Below are 18,309 nucleotides of genomic sequence, written 5' to 3' on the forward strand. Positions count from 1 at the left end.
ACGTGAGACGGTAGCAGGCTGGAGTGCGTTTGAACACGAGAGGTCGAGAGCGTTAAACAGTATTGTTGATTACTTCACACACAGTTAGGACACACCAGACCACCGTGGAGAGGACCACTGCACTGCATGCTGTCGGGTGTGTGTGTGTGTGTGTGTGTGTGAGAGAATGAGCTTGTTGCTTAAGTAAGGAGCTGTAAAACTAGGAAGTGTTTGATTCCACTCTTTAAATGCTTTGTTCTCTTTTTCTTTTCTTTAATTTTTTTTTTTTTTTTTTTTTTTTAAGTGTTACTGTGCAGGGACTCTTTTATGTTCATTGTTATTTCCTACACATTGTTTTTTCTTGCTTGTACATAAAGATGGAAAAGGAAAAAAAAAAGATCCCCAAGTTTTATCTTTTTTTAATTACATTAATATAAATTAAAAAAAAAAAAAAAAAAAAAGGGATCACAAAAACTTTGCTTGAAAAAAACCATGGGAATAAATAAAGCAATTTTGAAACAAAAGTTTGATCTTTTTTTCTTCTTTTACTTTATATTAACAGAAAGTATGTTGTGATATTGGTGTTTTTTTGTAGAATTAATAACGAAGATGCTTAGTTTTATATTACTTTTTGATAAGAAGGTCAAGAATTTACTCCACTTCAGCGTCTGAAGTAGATGCTGCGTTTGAAAATGAAATAATTAACACATAAGAGAAGGAAAGAAGAATGTTAGCTGACGGAAAGAAAGAATTTAATATACAAATTCAATAATTTATAAAAGGTAAAAAGGGTTAAAGAAGCTCACTCATAATACTGCAGTACTTTTACTATAATACTTTAACTACATCACTCATAATACTGCATTACTTTTACTGTAATACTTTACCTACATCGAGCTTTTATTTTGCTTACGCTGACGTCGTCTAATTTTCTTGCGTGATGAGGTCACTTCCACTTGTACGTACAACCCGGAAGCCGGTGCCATGTTGTGATGAACATTTTTGAGGAAATCAATTCTGGGCGAAGTTCAGTCGCACAAAGTGGAATTAAAAACAAAACATTAATCAGGTTTTTCGAGGGGTGAGCATGGAGGTAAGAGTAGCTGGTACTAGACGCTTTTCACTCAATAAAAAAAAACAATCACCTTCAAATGTCTTCAAACGTGATGATTTAACTACAACAAGGCGTTTCTAGACATGTAGACACTTATAACTCTTCGTTAGATCTATTAATTTAACGCCACCTCACCTGTTTACCCTCTGTGGACACTGTTAATCATGCACACCTGTGTCTGAGGCTTAATTACTCCAGATTATTAATTTAAAAAGCTTATTATTGTTAAATATATGAAGGGAAAGGTGAATAATTGGGCGTTTTCCTCTAAAATTAACAACTTAATCTATGAAATATCTACCAAATCAGCTCTTAGATTGACACTGAAGTTAGTTTCCCTTTTGTTAGTTAAGGGTTAATTTAAGGGAAGCATAATTAATCATATTCATTTTTTTCACCTTTTACATTGTGTGAAAAAAGCTGTGACATTGTTTAAACTCAGTGTCAGCATTGTGTAACATGTATTTGGATATAAACACAGGAAAACACCATCCACACTACATTAAAACAGATTTAATAAAACACTACTTTACTCTTAGACTTGATTAGATTAACAAGGAGATTCATTAAAACACAGGTTATAATTATTATTAAGAGTCTAAAGTCTAAATATAGCTGGATTCTTATGTGGATGGAGTGAAATCGCCCTTTTTTCTAGTTTTATAATCAATATAAAGGTTTCATACATCTGAAACTGTGTCTTTAATGAGTTAATGGTGATTAACTTTACTCACAGAGATCAGGTGGGTACTTTACATATCACTGGTTATTATTATTACCTCCTCCTCTCTTCCCTCACTCCATTTTTCAATCAAATGTCTCCCCCCTTTATCTCCTGATCCCAGTGCTGTCGCCACTCTTTATTAATCTTCTTCCACACAATGTCCCTTTAACTCCTTTCCTTTTCCTCTTAACTGCTTATTTCACTAGTTTCTCCACTCTTTCATCACCAATATTGCCTAAATGTGAGCAGGAACCTAAATGAATGTGACCTCAGTGCTTTGTTTTATTTATAACTCCTGATAACAGTTTGTTTTGTTTTTTAATTCAGTTAAATCTTAGCTTAGTTTTTCATTTAGTTTTAGTTTTTCAGGTATTAGGAGGAAAGCCATGATTTGTAGAAGCTGAAAAAGAAAGAATGCAGGGCATCAAATATGTATTAATCAAGTCATTGTTTATTAAAAAGCCACTTTATTATTTTATCCTTTAAACGGTTGACGATGCTCAACCCACAGCAGAGCTCAGTAATTATCACCTGGAGTTAAATCAAAAGCAAAGAAAGAAAACAAATCTGATTTTATCTGCAATTCTGTTTCGTTTTAGTTAGTTTTTTATGTTTATTTCAGTTAAAAAAATTATTTTTTCACTGCTAGTTTTAGTTTTAGTCTTAGTTTTTTCAGAAACAGACTACCTCCAAAACAGACTACTAGCTCCAAGTAGATGTGATACAATTGTTTTATTGGTCTATTGGAGGAGATCATGATTAGATTATTTTATTGTGTATAAGGTATTGATTAGTTCAACTTAAAGTGTTTGTTTTTTTACTTCTCACTTATGCAGAGGTGAGAAAATTGCATTCAAATGCCATAAAAGCTTTAATTGCAATATTTTTTATTTAGGGATGTTCAGGGATTAATTTCAGTTAATAATTTAACCAATTAAAAAACTGTATTAACTAATAATGCAGAAAAATGTGTAGATATTTACAGTCACTCTTTTAATGAAGGAACAATATGCCCATCGTACATAATGATTAATTGATTCACATGGCCTCTTTTAATCAAGAAAATCACTTAAAATTTGCATCCCTAATGTTGTTATCATCGTACTATAAAGGCAACCAAAGAATTACTAAACTTTACTGTCTAGATAAATAGGAAATAATTAGGCCCATTGTTAAAAAAAATTCAATTTGAGTTTTTTTAGGGTGTTGAAGCTGTTAATTAGAGTCTCCTGTATTTCACACACTGCTTATATGTGTCAAAGTTAGAGACCAGATTTTATTTTGAAATGTGTATCTCTCAATATCCGGTTCTGTTGTCATGGTTTCGCTTGACAGCCGCCTCCTTCCTTTTCTCCTCGTTGGCAACATTTTAATCCTAGGATGTTGAAGTCACGACCCGCCCTCCCCTGCCTTCGATTGGCTATATGACGTCAACGTCGTAGGTTCGGATTGGTTACGTGTCGGCTTACAACGTCACGTTAAGCCAATCAGAGGCGGAGTAGGGGCGGGTCAAGACTTTGCCATCCTAGGATAATACAATATCGATCCTATCCGTGTGTGTCGGGATCCATTGAGCAGCCTGAGCCGGGCCAAACGGGGTTTGGTTAGTCTTTCCCCCTTCACAGACACCCTTCGGTTTGACTTGGTTATATCGGGTTTTTTCCCCCACCGTTATACAACCGGGTCCGGTAAATTCACGGTGCGTTTAAAGCCGTAAGCCGCGTCTCGTTGGATCTGACTTGAGTGAGGCGTTTGAGGACCGACGGACAAACGAGCTCCGGGGCCGGTGGTGGAGTGAGGAGAGAGTACCGCAGCCTGCAGCCTTGCGTCAAAGCCAGCTAAAAGCTAAAACTCTGTAGTCGGACCAGTCAGCAAAGACTGGGGGGGTTACGGGACACGTTACCTCGGCAGCAAGCCAGCCAGCCAGGCGGCCAAGCAAGCAGGCAGGTTATTTTTGGCACAGCTGGGTACACATGCTCTGCTTTAGTCGTGTGCAACATCTGTGCCAAAAAAAAAAAAAAGTCTTTATAACATTACCACATTTAAAATAAAATAAAAAGCAAAGATAAAGCAAGGACAGTTTTATTATTGCGTAACATCTTGTTAAATTAAAATATAAATCTAAGGGTGGAAAGGGAAGGACTCATTGCTTTAACACATATGAGGCCTGTTTAAAATAAAAAGGGGGAGAAAAAAAATGGACCTTAATTTTTACTCTGATCTCACGGATGGTACCGGGCAGCACGATGGTGATCCAGAGTTTTTGGATCCGCAGTCTTTTAATGGATTTGACCATGACAACAAGGTGACTCTTTTTAATTTTGTTATGCATGCCCCCCCTCTCTTTCACATAAACACAAATTGCATAAAAGAGAGGTCAAGGTGTAAATAGAAAATTGCCACTGAACGCATCACAGTGTACAGAGATCCTCAGTTTCTCTTAATTGACACTAATTAATGAGGTTTGTTTGGTGTCAGTAAAGTGGGGGGGTTTTTTTGGTTGTTGAATGTCTTGTGTCAAAAAAGATGAAGTGTTTGAGAAAACACCCTTTTCCTAACTTCTACCACCAATGTTTCAGTTCCCTGGAGGCAGTGACAACTACCTGACGATATCTGGGTCCGGCCATCCCTTCCTCTCCTCTTCAGAGGTAAGCCTCCCCCATTTTTTGTGTGTGTCTTGAATTTTATGTGGTATTAAATTTCTCTTGGACAGGTTTTTTTTATTTTTTATGTATTAGTCCTGGAGCCCTCTCCTGTTGGACATGTGCTTGGGCTTACAGTCAAAGTCACAACAGGTCAACATCAGGCACTTTCCCCCCCGAATGTTTGCTTCTCAAGTATTATCTCTACATTGGAGTCACAGAGCTATGCGTTAGTTTGTCTGACAGGTAAAAAAAAAAAAAGCTGATAATCTTCCTCTACAAAAAAGCCTCAAGCACTCTTCTAACCATGTGGATGAAATAATATTCGATTTCAACCAGTTTCAGAAGTGTTTTATAGCAAAGGTGGACCTCCGTGCTCGAAATAAAGACCACCTTCTTCAAGGTTAATACCATTGTTTAAGATTTTAATAATAGAATAAAACATCAAGCTTAAGGGTAAGAAGTGTAAAGATGCTATTTCACACAGAAAACCACTTAAAACTCTTGGAACAAATGGATTGTACCACCAAAGACCGATTATACTGATTGGTTTATTACTGGCGTCTCAAAGAGGTTTAATTGTCTAGAACAGAAGTCTGCTTTTCTGTTGTGTAAGTCGTCTTGCAACCCCTCGGATTTACCTTGAAACCCCTTTGGTGGTCTGGACCTCTGCAGTTTAAGTCGTCATCTTCTAGCTAACTGGATAACGAGATGAGTCAGGATTACCAGCGCTGTTGACATTTACCAGTGGAAACGCTGACAATGATATAACTGGTGGTACTTAACATATGTACACATACTGAAGTTGTACAGTTTCAAGCATAATTAAAGTTTCATTATAAGATATATTGACACTACATTATTTAATATTTACATAATGCAATGTATATTCTTGTTCTGTTCTAAATGAGCATCGTTTACACAAAAGAGATTCAGAGGTGGAGCAGAAGTTGCAAGAAAACAGCATGAGGGAGGTCTGGGTTTGAATGAAAACCAACATGGCCCATGCACAAAGAAGAGAAGTACCTCAGCAGATGGGGATGTAGTGAGAACAAACCAGTTCAGGCACTTCTGCGACAGGTTTGATAGTCCTGCTCCTGCCCAATTATGACCCTCACACTTTCCCCTGCCAGCTGCTGATGCCTGTCCAGTTCTCACCCTCTTCTCCTTCCCTCCGTCAGCTGCCTTTTTCCTTTCTCCCAGGCTGTCATCACGAACAAATGTTACCCACCATCACTGCAGATCAATGACTGTATATAACCTCCAAAGTGAAGCCAAAAGTCTCTCCTTTCTCGGGGGCTGCCATCTTGCTTGTGTGACATCATTTGGAGCCAGAGTCTACGCAGGTCACACCCCCCTTTTTATATCGTCACATAACTAATTAAAAACAAACTTATCAGCAAAAGAAGAGCACATGAACGAGCATAAGCGTGATAAGAATGACTTTAAATGACAGAAACCATCTTTGGGGAAAATTAGCATGACAGAATTTTTTTGTTTGTTTGGTCCATGTCCCGTCCGCTAACATGGCAAGATTCATGACTTATACTGCAGCCAGCCACTAGGGGGCAATTGAGATATTTTGGCTTCACTTTTGGGGAGCTTTCATGAAGTCCATATTTATATACAGTCAGAGGAGAGCTGAGGATACTTTGGGAGCCCCTTTAACCTGTTTTCAACCTGAATCAGTGACTGTGGAAGACCTCGAGTCTGATCCCAGCTCCGAAAAAGGTGATTTCAGGCCAGTTACCCTGATATCACGTATAATGAAGACCTTGAGACGGCTGCGGATCCATCTTCTTAGACCCCTTCCCCCGTCAGGTCCAGCAAACACTCGGCCCACTGCAGTTTACTTAATATAAGAAAGTTGGTAGAGAAGATGCCGTCCTCTATCTGCTACACGATCACAAGTACGTAGCTCTCGAGTGACCACGTGTGACCAGATCTCACTCCTCCAACTCTATATGCAAGTATAGATACACACGTACATCGTTTCCTGTGCCTAGTCCGCCAGAAATTAAAAGAAGAAGAAAATTGTTGCTGTTTTTGTGGCTTTTTCTTGTTGTTTCACATTTTGAGACGATAACAGGACACACTGCTAAACGAATGTGACCCAGACGACCTGTGAATGTGGTCTGACTGATCAGAATCTAAATGCGTCCTCAGTGCGTCTTGGGTGCATTCACACTTACTTCATTCACACATACTTCACGCTTCTGACTTCATGTTCAACTCAGAGTCAAACCACATGCAGAAGTTCTCTGATTATGCATTAGTGTTCGACACCATTGTGTCTCCATTGCAGAGTAGGACCCTGATAGGACCCACTAGACTCTGGAGGTGGCATTTTCTGTTGACGCCACATCCCGCTTTAAGTTATACACAATCAGCCCAGAGTCAACCTCAAGCCCCATCCAGGAAGTTTTCGGGGCCGCACAAAGTACATACCCAGAGGCAGGGACTCGTTTATCTTTCAGGGACGATTCCTGCTGTGGAGACAGACGTCAACGGTCACGGGCCCATAAGATCACCCCAAAGTTCCTGCAGTGGAAAAGAGGCTTATGTCAAGGTGTTCAGGACCTACAAGGACCTGGACCTGGTTGATAGTTTGAACTGGTCAGCAAACATTGACACTCTATACAGGAAGTGGAAAAGCCTCTTATTTCCCAAGAAGGCTGCAGTCTTTAAACACCTGTAGGAACGTCCTGCTGGTGTTTAACCGGTTGGTGTGTTGGGGAGGCAGCACTAAGAAGAGGCTCGCTCTGAGCTGGATCTGTGGTTGACATGGAGCTGGGTCCCCTGATGTCAGTGGTGGAGAGAAGGACCCTAAATAAATTGTTGTCCATTATCGACGATGCAGCACATTAATTAGGCAGACGAATATATTCAGAGGCTCAGTCCGGCTCAACAGACGGACCGAGATAGTCTTTTGCCCCCCAGACCATTCAGATACTCAGTTCCCCCCAGCGATGGCGGGGCGATGCCTCCTCTCCGTTGTACCACAGTCACTTAACCGCTATCTGAATATTTTGTTGAAGTGCAGATGGTTAGAAGAGTCAGAGGTAATTGTTGGTAAATGATCCAACATCCCCAGATCATTCATTATTGATTAATCTCACATTGATCTCCTTAATTAATCGTTTTGTCTGTGAAATGTTTTTTTTAAAGCAAACTTAATTCGTCGTAATTGGTCATTTTGTCTGGCCAATTTCGAGAATCTGAATATTTTTCAAATGACTGTTTTTTCATATTGAAGGAAAAACAGAATTTTTGGCCCTTTTTTGCTTAAAAATGTTCTTGTGGTTGACGATTTAATCGACTTAACGTGCTTAGCTCTGTGACTTTAACGTAATGGTGATACATGAGGCACAAACTGGGGCTTCACACACCACTGTTTCATTCACCAATAACCACAACCAGGTTTCAACTTCATCTATACAGTAATAACCGAGCTGGTGGCAATTTTAATTTGTTATTTTTATGTAATTTTCACCTTTTCTTTTGTAAGTTTTGTATGAGGTCTATGTCCTGTATGTATGAACCATTTAATGTGAGCTACATGAGTACATATAAAACCAAGTTTACTGTCAAAGTTAGAGCCACAGATAATAACACATGACATTTTGTAAATTTACTTCAACGTGCACTTACTGACAAAACTCACATTTTTTAGTGTGCCACTAAACCCATTGACCTCTTCAACCTCGCTGGATCCGCTGGTGGAGTATGAACTATTTATAAATCTTTTTTTTTTTTTTTTTTTTCTGTTTTAAAACAACACCTGCCGGTTTTAAATAATGCAGAAATATCATTTTGCTTTTCGCAATAAAGAGGGAGTCATCAATTAAACAACATATTAAAAAACAAATCTGGACTGAAAGTGCAAAAAACTTATTTTCCAAAGTTTTAGTGTTGGACGAATAGTGAGAATAGCATAAAAAACATTTTCTACCAAGTGTTTTCTAAATATTAATGTACACAGGATCTGTCAGCGTTGCGTTCTGGCTTCGTCACCTTTTTTAGAAAAAATGGTTGATTTTACGATATGTTCTGCTCCATATTGACAAAATGTAGAAATACACCAAAAAAAAAAGTATTTTCATTTGATGTTCTCATATGAAGTAATTATTAGTATAAGTCCACTTAAATACACTGTAGGTGGATAAAATATTTAATATTTTCATTCTTTTGTGGTTACACCATTTGACATTTTCAGGAGCATTCAGTCCTACTTTTGGTTTTAAAGAAATGGTGAAAATGTCATTTCAAATGACATAAAACCAACAAAATACAAAATGTACATTTTAACAAACCTGATGCTGCTTTTAAAAAAGATATTTTTGATTTGCTCATCTTGCCAACCCTTGTCATTAAGTATAAAACCTGGTGTGAGATCGACTCTGCAGACATTTAGAGTACCTGAGAACCTTTAGTACGTTTTAGTCTATTCATTATTTTAGAGTATGAAAAACTTTATATAAAACTCTTACATAGATTAGAAATTTGAACATTTAAGAAACTTTTTGTAGCTGCAACAGAGCCGAACACAACGATGTAAGATCCTGATCCTGTGGACATTCAGCATAAACCTGTTAACTGCACTTAATCCTCAGTAATATTACAAAGCTGCTGCAAACTGTTCACACCTCCACACCTCCTATTTTAGTTTTTATGAATCTTAGAAATTGCTTTTTATTTTATGATGAGCTTTTTTTCCTGGAAGTCTTCCCTCTGTACATCATAATCTCTCTCTGCTTCAGCATTTAAGAAAAACTGTCAGTAATCATGTTGTTCCTTCTTCTCCTCATTCTGTTTTCATCCTTTTTTTTATAATTTGTTTTTCACTCACTTGTTTTCTTTTCATCCTTTCATCATTGCATCATTCACCTGCTTTCCTTTTTGTACTTTTTATTTGTTTTTTTTGCTTTTTTCCTCTCAATCATCTCACATTCAATCACCTCTCTTCATCCCGTCTCCTCTCTCCAGACCTTCCACACTCCGAGCCTCGGCGATGAGGAGTTCGAGATCCCCCCCATCTCTCTGGACCCCGACTCGGCGCTCACCGTGTCCGATGTGGTTTCCCATTTCGGGGAGCTGTCGGACACGGGCCCCTCGGACAGCGTGGTGGTGCCCAGGAACGCCGTGGTGGAAGGGGACGACCCTTCTTTCGCCTCCACTTTCGTCAACACCCCCTCGCAGGGACTGGAGCACCTGAGTTTAGGGGTTATCAACCAGTCTGGAGGGAGCGCTCTGTTGGGGTCCTCACTGGGAATGGTGAGGATTAGTAGAGGGTCTTATTAGTATCCGAAATTATCTCAAAGTTAGAAAATCATCACTCAAGTTTTCTTCTACGCTCCTCTCGTCTCTCTTCTCGCAGGATCTCGGCCATCCCATCGGCTCCCAGTTCAGCAGCTCGTCCCCGGTGACCATCGACGTCCCGCTGGGCGACATGAGCCAGAGCCTGCTGGGGTCCAACCAGCTGACCACTATCGACCAATCGGAGCTCAACGCTCAGCTGGGGCTCGGCTTAGGAGGCGGGAACATACTACAGCACCCGCAGTCGCCTGACAACCCGATGTCAGCCACGGCGTCGCCCACCAGCTCGCTCCAGGACGACGACATGGACGACTTCAGAAGGGTGAGACTTCCAGACCTCAACCCAAAAAAAGCTCATTTCACAATCGACTTCTTTATTGATCATATTTGATTGGTTGATTGTTAATGTGTCCGTAAAGAAGCTGGTGTCAATCAAATATGTTCAAACTGCACCCGCACAGCAGATTAGTTAATGTAGTTTAAGTCAATGTTTTAAATATACTTAATATTTGATTAATTCTTATTATAAGTCAAAAAATATCTTAATATATGTAATTCTTAGTCATAAATCAGATCTGAACACACAAACATGATACACACTAATTAATTAAGCGTGTCACAAGTGTTTCATTGCATAAAAATGTATGTTTATGTTTATATTCTTTATATATAAAAAAGTATCTGGTGATATATCAATATCCAAATTTTTTTTACTCTTAAATATCGGCACCAATAATCCAATATCAGTCCGTCCCCAATTTTAATATCTGATATCCATCATTGATAACCCATTAATCATAAAAAAAGATGCTACTTAATACTTCAGATTTTGCCTCATAATTATTATATTTATACTTTTTTTCAGCATAAAAATAATCCAGCTATGTCTGTTTCTATGGTTACATGTTGTGCCATATATTAATTTTAAAAACACAATTATTCTCAACATGTTAACAGAGCATATTAACATGTATCGACTGCAAATTCATCAGAAAATGCTGCATTGAACTGAACTTAAAATACTTCATTTGTAATCATTTTTTAAACAGGACATGACTAAAATGTTAATGAATTAAATAAAATGATATATTTGAAACAGATTTGGCAGCAAATTAGGGTAAAAAAAAGCTTTTTCTAACTCTAACATACATCTTTCTTTGTGTCTCCTCTCAGAGCGTCCTGGTGGAGTCTCCGGTCTCTCTGTCCGTCTCTCCCGGAGTCATCTCCCTCGATCCCTCGATGTCCGAGTCTTCGCTCTCCGCCCCTTCCTCCAGCGTGTCTCCGGTCGTCGGTCGGAAAGGAGGAGCTGGAGGGAAGAAGGGGAAGAAGAAGAAAGACCCCAACGAGCCTCAGAAACCTGTGTCGGCCTACGCTTTGTTCTTCAGGGACACGCAGGCGGCGATTAAGGGACAGAACCCCAACGCGACGTTCGGAGAGGTTTCAAAGATCGTGGCATCCATGTGGGACAGTCTGGGGGAGGAGCAGAAACAGGTACGAGGTCCCATAGATCAGGAAGGGAAGTATTACAGATATTACAGCGATTTCATGACCCTAAACATTTAAAACACAACTACTCAACCAAAAAAAAGGGAGTTTTCAGCCAGGAAGGTACAACATTAGGAGCTTAAGATGTCCCTCTTCTGGCTCCATGAAATCCAGATACGAGGGTCGATAAGATTCAAACATAATCCTGATTTCTAAAGTGTCCTCCAGTGCATAATTTATTGCCCTTTTTTTTCTCAGGTCTATAAGAGGAAAAACGAAGCAGCGAAGAAGGATTACTTGAAAGCGCTGGCAGAGTACAGAGCCGGCCAGTCTTCTCAGGTGAGATCTACGATGTGACGTCCTCTGCTTGATAAGATACAGTGGGGGGGAAATATAAGTAATAAACATATTTCCAATGAGAATATTCACATGAAATTTTCACCAGACTTTTGGTTTTAACTCAAGGAATCCACTCATATAAAGAAATGAAAACATTAAAGCCCATAAATAAAGTTATGTGTAATAAAGGTGAAATGAAACAGGAAAACAATTACATTTTCCAGGTGGGGGCTACACATGCAATCAGACAGTACACTTACAACAAGAGTAAATAATATATAATCAATAAAGTAAAAATGTACATATGATTGAATACATGTGTTGATACAATCTGAAGCCAAAAACCTTTTTAACCCATCATGAGATGTCTCTTGTGTGACACTTTGGTAACAAAAAACCTTTTTATAGCTCATCAACATGTACTAACCCAGCTGATGTTAACTTGCACAGATAGGAAGTTTAATTACTTTCTCTTACTTACAGATTTCAGCTGGTTTCTTACCTTTGGTGTATTGCTTTTTCTTAGTGTGTTAAATACACCAAAGTCTGGTGAAAATGTTGTTGCATTGTTACCAAGGTGTCACACAAGGGACATCTCATGATGGATTAAAGCAAAGAGTTTTGCAAAACCTTTGCAACGTGATTGTTGTAAAACATTTAAATGGGACTGATTACAGATGTATTTCAAAACTTCTGAATCTTTTAGTAAGCACCGTTAGGGCAACATTTGTGGAAGGAAGTAGAGATCAGAGTTCACAAGAGGGCCAAAATCACACCCGAGCTACAGTCTTGAGTGTTGAAGCTGTCATTACAAACAAAAGGCTTCTCCACTAAGTATTAAATAAATTCAGTTAGTGTGTTCAATACTTTTTTCCCCCTGTTTCATTCCACTTTATTACACATAACTTATGGACGTTAATGTTTTGATTACTCTATATGTGTGGATTTCTTGTGTTAATATCAAAGTTTGGGGAAAGTTTCATGTGAATATCCTCATTAGAAATGTATTTACTGAAACAAATGTTGGTTGACGCGTTCAATACTTATTTCCCCCACTGTAAGAAAACAGTAAAACTCAAAACATCTTCATTAAGTGTCTAATTATACTTCATTTATCAGTGGATGATGTTCTAACTTTATATTTTCGTGTTCATCCTCCCTCCTTCTAACCCTCCTCTCTTCAGGCCCCCATCGAGGTGATGGACACATCTCCGTCGCCTCCTCCTCCGGCCCCGTCTCTTTCCATGGCCGCCATGTCTGCCTCGACCCCGGCGGGCCGCGCCACCCGCTCCCAGCATTACAACCCCGAGGAGAACACCATCACCAACATCTGCACCTCAAACATCATCCTCGACCTCCCTCAGGTCACCACGCGCTCCCGCACAGGCGCCATCAAACCCCAACCTCCGCCCATCGCCCTTCCTCCCAACCCCCCCACCGTCACCAAGATCATCATCAAGCAGACGCCGCTGCCCTCCGGCGGCATGTCGGTCACGGCGACGACCGCCTCGTCGCCAAGACAACCGCCTCCGCTGCAGCAGATGCAGAGCACCCCGCCTCCGCCGCGGCTGCAGCAGATGGTGCACGCTCAGGCCCCTCCCCCGCTGCAGGCCAAGCCTCGAGGCGCGGGCATGGCCGCCGCCTCCACGGCCCCGCCGCCGCTGCAGATCAAGGTGGTCCCGTCGTTGCGGCAATCGGACTCCAGCACGCCGATCATCGTGACGTCGGGCGGCGACACGCCCACGTCAGTGTCCTCGTCGGGTCTGACAGTGGAGGTGGCACAGTCCGCTGCCATGGTTACGGGAGGAGAAGAAGTGGCGGAGGCAGAGGAAGGGGTAAGATAAAAATAGAGTAGAATAGAATAGCAAGCTTTATTGTTATTATATTTTACATATAATGAGATTACAGGTGCCGCTTCATTTGTGCTTTAAAGACAAATCAAAACATGACAACCAGATAAAAATATAATCTATAGTATAATATGGAGAGTATTGCACATAATAAAATTAATAGAATTAAGCTCAGCAACACGGACACTTTTATTTTAAAATAAATATAAAAGTTTTTTGAATTTGTGACTTTATGGCTGGAAATAAATTCAATATGATCGCAAAGAAGCTAACGTGACAAAAATTAAATTTATCTGAAAGTTATTTCAAATTCAAGATTTTACATATTTCTCTCTCTCTCTTTAAGCTTTTTATATCATTTTAAATGATATTAGATCATTATTATATCCACAGAGACAGTTTATCATATAATAGTATATACATCTTCCATTAAATAGCAATAAATGGGTAAGTCTGAGGTAGTTTAGTGCCTCTGTTACACAATTTGACCACCAGAGAGCGCTGACGAGTTTATTTTAATTTTAACACCATAAAATAATCACTGTCACACTACTAGTAAGAGTTTATTTGTATTTTATGTTTTTGTCCCATCAGATGGAGGTAGAGGTGAACGTCGCCCCCGGCCCGAGCTTGACCCCGTCTGCCAGCCCCAACATTTGCGTGCGCGCCGGCTGCACCAACGCGGCCGTGGAGAGTAAAGACTGGGACAAAGAGTACTGTAGCAACGAGTGTGTCGCCACGCACTGCAGGTTTGTTCACTGTGAAACACCAAAACCTTTTATTATACACTTATCTATATACAAGAAACATTTGTTCATCATTCTGGTGCACTGAGAGCAACATTAAGAGCTTATATCTATATGCTCTAAACAATGTTGTGCTTTAGTGATTTAACTACAGGTTGCAAAGGTGTGAACGGTGATGACACAGTGAAGAGGTCACACCCAAAAAACAGGGGAGATCAATTTTAACCAGCTCATAAATGTTCTAGACTAATGTTTATATATTTCAGCTCTGAAACAAAGAAAAGCAGAAGTGATTTATCTAAGTTCAACTAATTAATTACTGAGGAAACATTTAAAAGACTGTTTAGATTTTGACATTTTTCAGTAAATATCTTTTTCTACATTGTTTCAAGTTCACATCATGTCTCTTTAACCCTCCTGTCGTCCTTCCGGGTCAAATTGACCCCATCTCTTTTCACTGTTCCTTCTTTCCTTCCTTCCTCCCTCTTTCTTTAATTTTTCCTTCGTTCTTCCCTCCCTCTTTCTTTGCTCCCTCCTCCTTCCTTACTCCTTTCATTCCTTCCTTCCTTCCTTCCTTCCCTCCTTCCTTCCTTTCCTTCCTCCCTCCCTCCTTACTCCTTTCCTTCCTTCCCTCCTTACTTCCTTCCTCTTTTCCTCCTTTCCTTCCTTCCTTCCTTCCTTTCTTCCTTCCTCCCTCCTTACTCCTTTCCTTCCTTCCTTCCTTCCTTCCATCCTCCTTTCCTCCCTCCCTCCCTCCTTACTCCTTTCCTTCCTCCCTCCCTCCTTACTCCTTTCCTTCCCTCCCTCCTTACTTCCTTCCTCTTTTCCTCCTTTCCTTCCTTCCTTCCTTTCTTCCTTCCCCCCTCCTTACTCCTTTCCTTCATTCCTTCTTTCCTTCCATCCTCCTTTCCTCCCTCCCTCCCTCCTTACTCCTTTCCTTCCTTCCTTCTTTCCTCCCTTCCTCCAGTCCTTCCTTGACCTGAGGACAACAGGAGGGTTAAATAAATAAACTACAAATGAGATGTTGTGGAGAAGTTTGAGAGGCTTTAAAGGAAAACTACAGTGTATTACAACTTGGATTTTATTGTTACAGCCTGTCTAATAGCTACAATAACACTTTTATACATCAGTTTTATTCTGGGTAACAAACTCAAGCAGTCAGACTATTAGAGTTTAAGGTTAATCCAGTTTATTTGGAAGAGAAAACAAAGGAAAAACTGTTAAAATGATTACCCAAAAATGTCAAAAAAGTGACTCTCTTTTCTTACTCTGACCTTCTGTTCTCACACTCGTCGTGCACAATCACACAATCACAGCTTTTCTTTTATAATGACGGGTTATTAACAGGATTACAGGTGCACTCACTTTGAGCTTAGTCTCCAAATAAAGAGGCAGACTAGCTTGATGTCTGGTTTGACCCTTTTTTTCTTTCTTTTTTTTAGTGCAATGAGCAGTACTTTTAGTTGGCACAGTGTTATTTTAACTGATGTAAATGATGGCAAAAGATACAAAAACAATCAAATAAAAAGTTGAAATAAAAGTGTAGTTTTTCCTTTAAGGCGCTCAAATGATTTGGCAGATTTTTAACAGTTTTAAGGTGAAATTGAGGCACAAAAAATGGTAATTATATAATTATAGGAGGTTACTGTTTGCATCGTAATTACAACCTGTGCATGCTAAATTTGAGATGTCTGATTTTAAAATTGTAAGATCCTCTTTAGACTTTACATGATGCTGCATGCAACATATCAACAATAGACTAAAATAGAGTGAAATTGAACCTTTTTTTCTTCCTTTTTTATCTTTTTTTCTCTCCTCTGCAGGGATGTGTTCATGGCCTGGTGCTCCATCCGAGGGCAGAACTCCACCACAGTCTCATAGGGGAAGGACATATCTGACGGAGGACTGCTACACAAGAAAGAAAGAAAGAAAGAGAAAAGGACCCAATGACACATGAAATGCAAATGAACATAAGAGCGACTGAATGGATGAAATAAATGAGTGCATGAGTGAGTGGCAGCCAGATCAGGCTCAGGTATATCGGCCTATAATTGTTTAATCATGTCACATCGAGGTGGAGGACGGAAGGCCGGGGGGGCAAAAAGTCGAGACAGTCACTTTAAATACACTTTTCTGTGATCGACACCTTCGCCTCTCTCGTTGCTCCTACCCTCCGCAGAATTAAAAAAAAAAAGCCACGACGACTCGAGAATCAAGAGGAGGCGGTGGAACAACGGCTCGAGACACGACGGAGATAATAGACGAATAATAATGAAAACTGGAGAAGAAGAAAAAAAGCACAGGAGGAGAAAAACTTATAAAAGACTCCAGACTTTACCTCACAGAGAGAAAGGAGGAGCAGGGGGAGATATTGATCATCTATAATGAATTTAAAAGCTTTTTTTATTATTATGCACATACGGTGTTTTTAATTGATTAATTTTGAAAAAAAAAAAAAAAGATGGAAGAAATGCAGGAAGGGAAATCATGATCATTACAGGTGTGTTTTTTGTTTAACTCATTCATTTCAAAAAAGAGAAGAAAGAAAGAAAGAGCGACTTCATGGGTTTAAATGCGCTTTCCCCTCCTTTACTGTTACATTAAGGATTATAATTGATTTAAATGGGATCTGAGATTATTTTTGGGAGGAAAAATGAAGAGTAATATATTTATGTGTGTGAGTGCTTCAGCTTTGAAGGCACAGTCACGACTATTTTGGGAGATTTGGCTCGAGCACAAACATACTTTAATCTAGAAAGAAAGAAAATGGAAAAATGTTGCTTGTTAAGTCGCTTCATAAAGTAACTCGTCATAATTAGCATTATTATTATTATACAAGTTTTTACTCCAAAACAACAAACAACAGGTGCTAATATTCAGGAAAAAAGAAAAGGTAATAGCTCTGCTTAAGAAAAAAAAAGTCCCGCAATTTAAGAGGTTTTAAAAATGTGTGGTGTGTTTTTTCTTTTTGTTTAACGACGAATATTTGTGGTTAAAAATTAAAACAAAATGTGTAAGGAAGAGAAAAAAAAACACAAAACTGGAATAATGAAATAATGAAATGAACACACCAGCTCTCATTAAACACTACTGTAAGGGAATACACACATAAAAGCTTTACTTTTTAAACATAACCACTGTTTTCATTGACGGAGTTGCTTTCAGGTCTGTTGAGAAAAAAAGAAGGAGGAGGAGAAAAAGGAGGAAGGGGATGATTGCTTCCAAAAAAACTTTAAAAAAAAAAGAAGAACAAACTTGTACCAGGCAGATGAAATGATGTAGTGATCCGGTCTGGTTCATTGTAGATAACCTGGAAATGTTTTTAATGGTGAAATAAAAAAAATATTTTATGTTTTAATATATACATTTTTGGTGATGCACAGTTTGGTCTCAATTATTTACATCTTTGGAGTGGTGTCCATTTTTTCCCCTTTATTTTAAAACAGACCCATTAATAAACATTTATTAATTATCATGTTATATAACTTAATACTTACTCCGCTATATTAATTAAGGGGCGTAATTGTTAATTAAATGTGTTTTAATAAATCTGGCTGAGTAGATCTATAGTCAGGTGTGGCCCTGCCCCCAAAATACAAAATATATATGATTATTTTATCAATTATGAGGCAATATTTAAGATTAAATCATCAAACATTACAATGAGTAGCTAGAATTTGCTCAAACATGACAACCTGCATTAAAATAATAATAATCACTAATATATAAACAAATATCATGCTGTAAGTGTACTTTAAATGTTAATACTTATGGATTTTTAATAAATGTATACTTTGAATGTCATACTTTTTACTTTTAACACTTAAACACGTCTTACGTTTCCACCATTGAAGTATTATAAGATACTATAATTATTTACACATTTTACACATATATGAATTATTTCCATGTTAAACAGCTTAATATTTCACTACATTTAAAAGGGAAATATTATACATTTTAACTCTGTATACAAACAGGTTGAGTCATCCTGCAACCAATATACAAAATATTATCAATTGTGATGCTTTATTAAAAATCAAAAATGTCCTCCTTTTTTTATATTTAACATGTTACTGAATCCATATGTTGCTGTTATTTGAAATCAATATTT

The 18,309-nt window shown here is 38.8% G+C and overlaps 1 protein-coding gene across 5 annotated transcripts; it reads left to right on the top strand.

Moving 5' to 3' along the window:
• The first annotated feature begins 978 nt into the window (after positions 1–978).
• Positions 979–17,205, top strand: tox4b (TOX high mobility group box family member 4 b). Of its 5 annotated transcripts, none has more exons than XM_062444799.1 (10): positions 979–1,072; positions 4,397–4,465; positions 8,133–8,183; positions 9,446–9,733; positions 9,837–10,097; positions 10,949–11,266; positions 11,519–11,599; positions 12,784–13,434; positions 14,044–14,198; positions 16,019–17,205. In XM_062444799.1, the coding sequence occupies exons 1-10, from the start codon at positions 1,067–1,069 to the stop codon at positions 16,074–16,076; spliced, it is 1,938 nt and encodes a 645-aa protein (XP_062300783.1). In that variant the 5' UTR covers positions 979–1,066; the 3' UTR covers positions 16,077–17,205. The 5 variants fall into 5 exon arrangements, with proteins under 5 accessions (XP_062300783.1, XP_062300784.1, XP_062300780.1 ...); XM_062444796.1 differs by lacking the exon at positions 979–1,072 and adding an exon at positions 2,651–4,122; XM_062444800.1 differs by lacking the exon at positions 8,133–8,183.
• The last annotated feature ends 1,104 nt before the right edge of the window (positions 17,206–18,309 follow it).

Source organism: Scomber scombrus, chromosome 23 (assembly GCF_963691925.1).
Source record: "Scomber scombrus chromosome 23, fScoSco1.1, whole genome shotgun sequence".
In the NCBI taxonomy this organism is placed as follows: domain Eukaryota; kingdom Metazoa; phylum Chordata; class Actinopteri; order Scombriformes; family Scombridae; genus Scomber; species Scomber scombrus.